Source organism: Marmota marmota, unplaced genomic scaffold (genome assembly GCF_001458135.2).
Source record: "Marmota marmota marmota unplaced genomic scaffold, marMar, whole genome shotgun sequence".
Lineage (NCBI taxonomy): Eukaryota > Metazoa > Chordata > Mammalia > Rodentia > Sciuridae > Marmota > Marmota marmota.
The window spans coordinates 27,303,801-27,314,038 of record NW_025999982.1 but is presented as its reverse complement, the minus strand read 5'-3'; the positions used below and the strand labels follow the sequence as shown (position 1 = coordinate 27,314,038).

The 10,238-nt window shown below is 32.0% G+C and overlaps 1 protein-coding gene across 1 annotated transcript in view; it reads left to right on the top strand.

Annotated features, from left to right (window-relative positions):
* Positions 1-10,238, top strand: part of Eys (eyes shut homolog) — a 1,560,564-nt gene that overhangs the window by 747,479 nt on the left and 802,847 nt on the right. Inside the window, 1 exon segment of the mRNA XM_015487393.2 lies at positions 9,490-9,614. Within this exon segment, the coding sequence (XP_015342879.1) occupies positions 9,490-9,614 (125 nt within the window).

Sequence of the window (10,238 nt, the reverse complement as noted above, 5' to 3'; positions counted from 1 at the left end):
TATATATTTTTTTTTTTTTTAATTTAGACTCAGGTCAGATAAAAAGCTCCAATTACTAGATAACTAGAATGTTATTGATCTCGCAATGTATTTTGATGGTTTTCAAAACTGCATAAATTACCCTGAAGAGTACATAGTGCATAGCTAGAAAAATTGAGCTACCATTAACTTCACAATATTTGTGTGCTGACTAGAATAGAGTAATATAATGTAAATTTATAAACTTTCTTAGTAATTGAGATTTTTTTTCTTTGAGAAGATCGTTGTGATGACAGAAGAGTAATATACAAAATGTAACACAAGTTATAATAGATTAAGATAAATTTCATTGTTCAGTTTGGTCCTGAGTATTGGTATCTGATCTCATAAAAATAACCCCTAGAATAGCAGTCATTTTTCTTATATACCAAATGTTTTAGTCTTAAAAGTGGAATTTAAAGAAATAAATCCCTTTAGGAAAAAAAAAAAACTCAATATAGTTTGGATTAAATTCAGTCCTTCAATTTTTCAGATGTTACTCAACACAGAAAGTACAGTGGGGCTCCATGTGTGGCCCGGGGAACATGCACTTCTGATATGTTTCTTCCCATCTCAGCTGTGTTATACAGTTCTCAAACATACCGACACTGCCCTACCTCAGCAGCCTCTATTTTTATGTCTCAGAGTTTTTTGGAAACTCAGGAGTCTTCCAAGGTACACTCACAGAATAGCCACTTACAGATTAACCCAGAATCTGGGTATGTTAATGGCCTAGGGGCACCCCTTAAATAATAGGGAACAAGAGTTCTCCACAGGTCTTCAGTAGGCCCTCAATTTGCATAAGTTATCTACTGCTAGTAACAATTAGTCCCCCCAAATTCAGTGGCTTAATACAAGAAGCATTTATTCTTACTGTTTCTGTTGGTTGGCTTTTCTGGGTGATTCCAGCTCCAGGCTTTTTATGAGTTTGAAATTATGATGCCAATTGAGTGACAGTCATATGGAGCCTTATAAAGGGCCTGAAAGATCCTTTTCATAACTAGCTCATGCGGCTGTTAACCAGAGGTTGTGATTCTTTTTCAGAAGGGTCTTACTGTGGTGTTACTTGAGTGTCTTCATAACATGGCAGTGAACTTGCCTAAGAGATCAAAGAAAAAAAGAGGAAGCCTGATGTCCCTCATATTATTTATTAGAAATGAGTTACCAAGATCAGTGCAGTGGTGCATGCCTGTAATTCCAGAAGCTCAGGAGGCTGAGGCAAGAGGATCAAAATTTCAAAGTCATTCTTAGCAACTTAGCAAGGCCCTAAGGGATTTTAAAAAAGAAAAAGATGGGGATGTAGTTCAGTGGTTAAGTGCCTGGTACCTAAAAAAAGGACAAAAAAAAAAAAGCCAAGTGAATCCTACACTAAATGACACAGGAAGTAGTCTTCACATTTTTAAAAAATACAATAGATGCAAAAATTACACAGTTGTCCTGAGTCCTAGTTCCCACGGTGGCACACTGATAAATAATGCACACTTAATTCATTTTCCATTCTTTTCTATTTCATTCTTTCTACTCCTTCACTTCTGCTTATTTGGATTACCTCCTAAAAAAATTAAAAACTAAAATTAAATTTAAAAAAAACTGCATGAAGACTCTGTCTCAGTTTCTGCACAGGGAGCATTCCAAACCAAAACAATATACCACTGTAAAATTTAAATTGTTTCAGGATCAAAAGTTAAAGCAACATTTTTTTGGAAACTAGCATGAAATAGCATCTGTAATAAGAATTTTGAGTTTTATTCATTTCGAGCCACTGAGAAAGTCATGATGTCATTTCTTTTTTATCTAAATTATTTTATTTGTTCATATATAGTTTTAACAGGTGTGTATTAAAAGTGTATTAAACAATACTCTGATTTGTAGTCTTAAGAAACTTAGATTTATATTATAATAATTGCCTTATAAGAATATTCTTCTCCTAATCTGAATGCATGATTAATAGTAATAACAGTAGAATTATTCAGGATTAAAGTTAAAATGTTAAATTAGAAATAGTAGTCTTTAAGAAATATAATTGAGGCAATACTGATAAAAGTACCTGTTTTACATATCAATTAGAATTACACTGTATGCAATTTATTGCAGGTTATAAAAATTGAATTATACATTTGAAAAGATGTGTAATATTTGGATTCCATTCTATCATAATTTCTGCAACAAATGCCTTCAAATCAATTTGCTTTCAAAATATCTATGTTTATTAAAATTTGGAGGATATAATAAGCTCTAGTGAATAGTGCATAAAATATTGAGAGGAGTAATAATCCCCTTGATTGTTTGTTCAGCACTATATTGAACAACAACCAAGGCATCCTAGTCAGGTCAATGACTGAGTATTTGTTGCTGTGTCTGTAACTTATCAACCTGGTGTTTGTGTGTTGTTTTCTCCAGAGATCTGGCAGTTTATAATATTGAAATATTTATAGAAACAATAAGAAAAGTTTAAAGTGAATGTAATAAATCCATGACTGGTCACATGAAGGATAAATATAAGTAAAAACCTATGGAATACCTTGACCTCAATAAGTTCATCATTTTAGTTTCAGTTTGATTCTTCAGTGTATCATCTATCACCAAGAAGAGATCAGGGAATGGTGATAAGAGGTCTGCAAAATGGTTACATATTGTTTTGTTTTGCCTGTGGATATTCCCTGGAATTGTAGCTATTTACATGAAAACAACCAAAAATTCCAAAAATTGCACATTTTTTTCTCAGACACAGATAAATAAAATTGAAACACAAGTTATATCTAGTGTATGTGGATTCATAATAGGAAGCTCCTCATTAATGATTAATTATTCTTAGTTACCTATAAAGGAACCATCTAATATTCAGACAGGTATGTTTCATATTTAGTTATATTCTAATCAAATGCACATTATAGATATTAACTAATTATCTTGAAGAGAAGTTGCACAGAATATCTCTGAGGATTTAAATACTGTATGAAGTGAGGTGTGTTGTATGTGTGTATATGTGTGTAACATTTGTTAATCATTCTAATTTTAGAATTATTGGCTTCAGTAAAATTCCTAATAATGAACAAACACTTAGCTTCTGAGCATTTAGAGTTCATGTTTTTAAAGTTGAAGCTTGTCATGCGGTTTCTTCCTTGAAAATATTTAACTGTATCCTATTCAATTATATTACCAAAGCCAAGTAAATGGCATTAGATATTGCAACTGTACACGTTAATCTAAGGTAAATATTTCAAAGGCAAAGAAGAATTAGTGATTGTATGGAAGTTGAGATAAGTACTATTTAAGTTAAAATGTTACTCAACTAAAGTAAACAAAAAAGAATTTCTGAATAGAATTGCTTATGTGGAATAGAATTTCAATTTCTAAAGTCTTATTATTCTTTCTCATCCAATCATATAATGCCAGACACTATTTTTAGTTTAGCATATTGTCTGAAATTTTCTTCATTATAAGTCTCATAATTTAACTTGATAAATGAGCCAAGTGGGAATTTTGGTGTGGTGGAATCCACAGAGCTGTCCATGGAGAGCAAGATGAGTAGGAGTTATGAATTGTGATTTACCTTTAAGAAAGAGGGACACATTAAGAAGGTAAAGGAAAAGAAATACCACAATGTTGGTTTAAATAAATGTGAAATTAAAGAGAATACCAAAGCAACAGTGTAAATAACAATAATATTGAATATACGGGAAGAATACAGGGAAGAGGTGGTGACTGACAGAGTCTTATAAGAAAGAATCCAAGACAGTGGGTCATGAAAATAACTACATATTTTTGCAAGTATTCAGAACAGGTGGCAAAATAGTATTTTCTCATTTGAAGAATCATTCTACAGTGGGTGCTGCCTCCTATAGTAACACTTTAAACTAATTTATTGGTATCAATAACCTAATGCAAGTGTGATATTGGGTCTCTCAGAAACTTATTAAATAGTTTTTATAAAATAAGTTTTCAATGTTTCATTGTTTAAATTGCTGTGCTTCAGAATAAATTGGAGTTTTATGTCCTTCTTTCCAGTATTGCAGAGCGAGTCTTGTATCAAGAACACAGTGTGAACAATACAAAGTCTTCCTAGAACACTAAACATAAAACTACCATGTAGTCCAGTAACCCAGCTACTGGGTATAGATTAAAAGTAAATGAAATTGGTATATCAAGGATATATCTGTCCTCCCACATTTCTTTCAGCACTATGTACAACAGCCAAGTTATATAACAAACTTAAGTGTCAACTGACAGATGAATGAATAAAGAAAATAAATACGTACATACACAATGAAATATAAAAAATGAAACTTATTTGTGGCAACATGGATGATTCTAAAGGAAATAAACCAGCAATGACCTCACTCATATATGGAATCTAAAAACATTGATCCCACAAAAGCTGAAAGTAGAATAGTGTTCAGACTGGGGATATTATTTTTATATGTCAAATGTTCTATTAAAATTCTATTAAAAGTTAACAAATATGCATGGGATTAAACTGCATATGATATTAATATATATAGCTAAATTTTTCCATATGTTATGTCATGCTATAAATATTTTTGTGGAATGTAAGATTATAAACTTGTATGCACTTCTGTTTGTATAAGGATTTTCAAAATGTTTTCTCCATTCAAGCTAAGAATGTAAACATCATATCAACTTACATGACAAAGTAAAATTTAACACTAAAATATTAAAAAGTAAATCTTAAGATCTTTGCAAATAATAAGATTGACTGTGTTTATGCCTAGATTGAGTAAGGGGAGTCTAGGCCAGGAAATCAGGATTGATCTAATACTCACAAATTATTCAGTGCAATACATTAGACTAGCTGTTGATTGAGATAAAAATATGATTAAATCAATCATTAGCATACCATATATTATTTGGTCAATATGACTATATCATCAGATCAACAGATGAATAAAAAAACATATGATTATATTAATTGATGCAAAAAAAAATTTGATAAATTCAATGCCCACTCATGTTAAAAACTGTCAAAAACCTCGAAAAAAAAGGAGCCACCATAATCCATTAAAGCTACATATAAAAATACAACTGATAATGCTTAATTATTAAAAACTAAACTCTTTCTCCATAAGATTAGGAACAAGACAAGGATCTTCTCTTTCCCTAATGCTATTAAACATGTTACTAGAAGCCCCACTTAATAAGACAAGAAAAAGAAATAAAAGGTACAGAGATTGAGTTACCTTTATTCACACATGTAATAATTGTCTCGGTAGAATACTTCAGGAAATCTATTATTTGATAAATCTACTATTTGTTTAGCAAACTACAAAGCTTGCGTAGCAAGCTTTCAGGATATGAAATCAATATATAAGTGAATAGCTTTCCAACAAAGAACATTGGAATACTGATATGAAAAAAAGCAAAGAAAAAATTCCATTTAAAATAGCAGTCTTCCAAAAGTTAAACATTTAGATATAAATATTATAAAATATGTATAATAACTGCTTTTGGAAAATTACAAAATACTGATGAGAAAAATCTAAGATCTTAGTCAATAGACACATATTCCTTGTTTATGATATGGAAGACTCAGTAATGTTAAGATGTCAGTTCTTCCCAACTTGATTTATAGGTTCAATGCAATCCCACTCAAAGTTCTATAGATATTCACTACACACACACATTAAAATTATTTACTTTCCATTCTAAAAATGTATAGCAAACACATAACACCACTATAACCATGAGAATATCAAATAAGCCTAAAATGTAGAGCAGTGTAGAGGAATGAAAGTCAAGGAATTATGAGAAACTTAGAGTTTAGAGAAGTCAAAGGAGACATGGCAACGGATTGCACTGTATTCTAATAGGATACTGGAATGGAAAAACTAAACAAAAGATCATTAGAACCAGTTATGATGATGTATGACTATAATCCCAACCATTTGGGTTGCTGTGGCAGCAGGACCTCAAGTTGGAGGTAAGCTTCAGAAACTTAGAATTCTTTCCTAAAAAAAAAAAAAAAAAAAAAAGCTGGGGATACAGTGATGGAAGTCAATGGTTAAGCACCCCTGGGTTCAATCCTCAGTACAAAAGAAAAAGGATATTAGATAAAAAAAAAAAACTAAGCAAAATCACAGTCATATATTGAACTTAGTTAATAATAACATAGCAACATTATTAGATTATTATATAATATTAATATTTTATTATATCACATGTAACAAATACCATTTAATTATTTGTGGCAAGTATACAATATTAATGTAAGATGATAGTGATAAGAGAAATTGAGTATGCAATACATGGGACTTTCATATTTCCATTGAAAATTTTCTGTAAATCTAGAATTATTCCAAAATAAAAAAGTGTATTCAATAATTTTTAACACGACTTCCTTAAAAATCACTATAAAGTATGTAGTCTTTCCCTTAGCAGTGGAAATTAAAAGTGATAATAACATTGATGATAGATTAAGAATGTGAACCAATGGGTATTTAATATAATGCTGGCAAGTATCTAAATTGAAAACGTATTTAGAACACTTTATGATATTAAAGGTACAGCACACACACACACACACACACACAAATTATTAAAAAAAATGAGTCATGAATTTGCCTCAGAAAGGCAAATCTCATTAATTCAATTTTACTATAAAGAGAAGGAGGTTCACCATTACAGTGGCAATTCAGTGTTTAAGATTTCATCTCTTTTTTGCACAATAAGCTCATAAATTCATACAGAGTTAAAATTAGTCTTATGATTTATTCTCAGGAAAGAGTCACATTCAGAATGGGTCTAGGAGAGTAGGGTCACTAATTGATTCTTTAATAATTACCTAGATTTGACGGGGTAGGACCAGTTGCATTGGAACATAGTACTGAATTTTTACATCACCCAAGCAAGTATTCTGTGAGTATCCATCAAAATCAAAGAATTGCTTGATTTCACACATGATGACTACAGTATGTGGAAAAAACTTATACTTCCTGGTTTTAAAGTTTGCATTTGTAATTTGGTAGTCTTGTAAACTTTGTAAAGTTATTTATTGTAAATAAATTTTCAGTAAATATTATCTATACTAAAAACTATGGTCCAATAATATATAATAATCAAACCCCTATTTATTAATTTATATAATAAGCACCACAAGCACCATTAAGACCGGTCTTGTACAATTTTTCATTTATTCAGTTCTATTTGCAGTTTCTGGGTTGATTCACACTATTCTTAATCTCACTTTTTCATATTCTCTTAGCCATCCTGGAATGCATCTCTCTAAATTCAGATTATAGTATACATTATATCAATACAATTGCTATTTGTACATTTTTCTAACTAGGCTGGATGTGTTTCTTGAAAACAGACACTCAGCTTTACTTTTCTGTGTATCCCAAGCATTCATAACAGATCTGTCATGGCATAGGTACTATGTAAATGTGTGAATATTGCTTATTAACACTGTATTTTAGTCAGTGTTTCTGGATCCTCTAATAGGTCTAGGACTGTGATTTGACAACTGGCATTTTTGTGATTTATATAAAATTATTCTTTAAAGATAGCAATATGATAGCATTAATGTCATTTCATATATTGATTTCCTAGGGATGACATAGGTAATTACCACAAACTTGATACCTTAAAGCAGTAGAAACATATATGCTCTATGAATGATATTCTGACTGGGGAGAGATAGCATCTCAATGCAGTTTTGATTTGCATTTTCCTGATGGATGAAGATGTTGAACACTTGTACTTTGTTTGGTTATTAGTTTGTTTCTGTTACTGGGGATTCAACCTAGGATTGCTCTACCATTGAACTGCATCCCTAACTTTATTATTTTATTTTTATTGTTTTAAATTTTTTTAGATGTTGATGGATCTCTTTATTTTAGCCATATATTTATATGTGGTGCTGAGAATCAAACCCAGTGCCTCACACATGCTAGGCAATTGTTTTACCACTGAGTCACAACCCCAGCCCGTTTATTTTTATTTTACTTTGGAGACAGGATCTTGTTAAGTTGCTGAGGCTGACCTTGAACTTATACCCTCTTCCCTCAGCTTCCTAAGTAGTTGGGATCCCAGGGCTTTACCACCTTGCCAGGCTGTACTTCTTTAGAAAAATGTCTGCTCGATTATTTTGCCTATTGATTTTTTTCTTTTATGTTTTTGTCTTGTTAATTGTTTTATTTTTTTAATACATATTCTGGATATTAATGGTCTTTCAGAAGAGTAGCTGGAAAAGATCTCCGTTCTTTGGGCTTTCTCCTTACTCGGTTGGTTCCTTTGTTTGGCAGAATCTTTTCAGTTTGATGCAGCCCCATTTGTTGATTTTTGCTATTATTTCCTGATCTTTTGGAGTCCCATTCAGGAAGGTGTTGCCTATGCCTGTGTCTTGACTTGTTTTCATTGTGTCTTTTTCATCTTATATTTTCAAAGTTTTGGGTCTGACATTTAAGCATAATGAGGGAAAACATGTTATATTTGTCTTTCTGTGTGTCTGGCTTATTTTGCTTAACATATGGATATCCAGTTCCACCCATTTTCCTGCAAATGGCATGATTTTATTTTTCTTTATGACTGAATAATACTTCATTGTATGTATTACCACACTTTTTCTATCCGTCAATCTGTTGATAGGTACCTAGACTAATTCCATAACTTGGTTATTGTGAATTATGCCATAATAAACATATGTATTCAGGTATCTCTATACTACAATAACTTTAATTCCTTTGGATATACACCAGTTATGATATAGGTAGATCATATGTGGTATACTATTTTGAGTCTTTTGAGGAATCTCCATCCTGACTTCCATAGTATAATTTATATTACCACCAATAATGTGTAAGGTTTCCTCTTCACCCGCATCTTAGCCACCATTCATTGTAAAAAATTCAGAACAATGACGAGAGAAATGAAGAAGATACTGGAAGATGGAAAAACCTCCCATATTCATTGATTAACAGAATTATTATTATTAAAATGTCATATTACTGAAAGCTTGGTAGAAAGAAATCAAACTGGGTTACTCACCATTGTGAAAATTGAAATACAGATTCAAAGTGTAGGAAAGGCTATACTTCCTCTGAAGATTCTAGGAGAAATTTTTCTATCACCTAGACAGTCTGTGTGTTCCTTGACTTCGGGCTACATACCTCTACTCTGCCTCCATCTGTACATGGCCTCCTTCCTTGTGTTTCTCTGTATCTCTTCTTCTAAGGACTCACCATTGGATTTAAAGCCCACTGAATTAATACAGGATGATCTCATCTCAAGATGCTTAATTACCTCTGCAAAGATCCTTCTTCCAAATAACATCATGTTCAGAGTTACTAGGGTCATAGTACTTGGACCTGTTTTGGGGGGTTCAAAATTCTATGCATCATACTATGGTGACACAGATCACTATTTACATATTTGAATGACAGAATTGCAGGAGATATTGCTCATATACTATATATAAATATATAAATTTTTCTTCTTTTCACTGTTCTTCCTTAGATGCCTTCCTGGATTTTCTGGTCAATTTTGTGAAGATAATATAAATGAATGTACTTCATCACCATGTCTACATGAGGCAATCTGTGAAGATCTTATCAATGGATACATTTGCAAATGTCAACAAGGTAATTATTAAAAATACTAAGTATAAAATGAATGAATATTTAATATGTATGTTAGTATACAGATGTATATGTGTACATAGTACAATTTTTTTTTATTGTTGGTTGTTCAAAACATTACATAGTTCTTGATATATCACCTTTCACACTTTGCTTCAAGTGGGTTATGAACTCCCATTTTTAGCCCATATACAGATTGCAGAATCACATCAGTTACACATCCATTGATTTACATATTGCCATACTAGTGTCTGTCGTGTTCTGCTGCCTTTCCTATCCTCTACTATCCCCCCTCCCCTCACCTCCCCTCCCCTCTTCTCTCTCTACCCCCTCTACTGACCTTCATTTCTCCCCCTTGTATTATTTTTCCCTTTCCCCTCATTTCCTCTTGTATGTTCTTTTGTATAACCCTGAGGGTCTCCTTCCATTTCCATGCAATTTCCCTTTTCTCTCCCTTTCCCACCCACCTCTCATCTCTGTTTAATGTTAATCTTCTTCTCATGCTCTTCGTCCCTACTCTGTTCTTAGTTACTCTCCTTATATCAAAGAAGACATTTGACATTTGATTTTTTAGGGATTGGCTAGCTTCACTTAGCATAATCTGCTCTAGTGCCATCCATTTCCCTG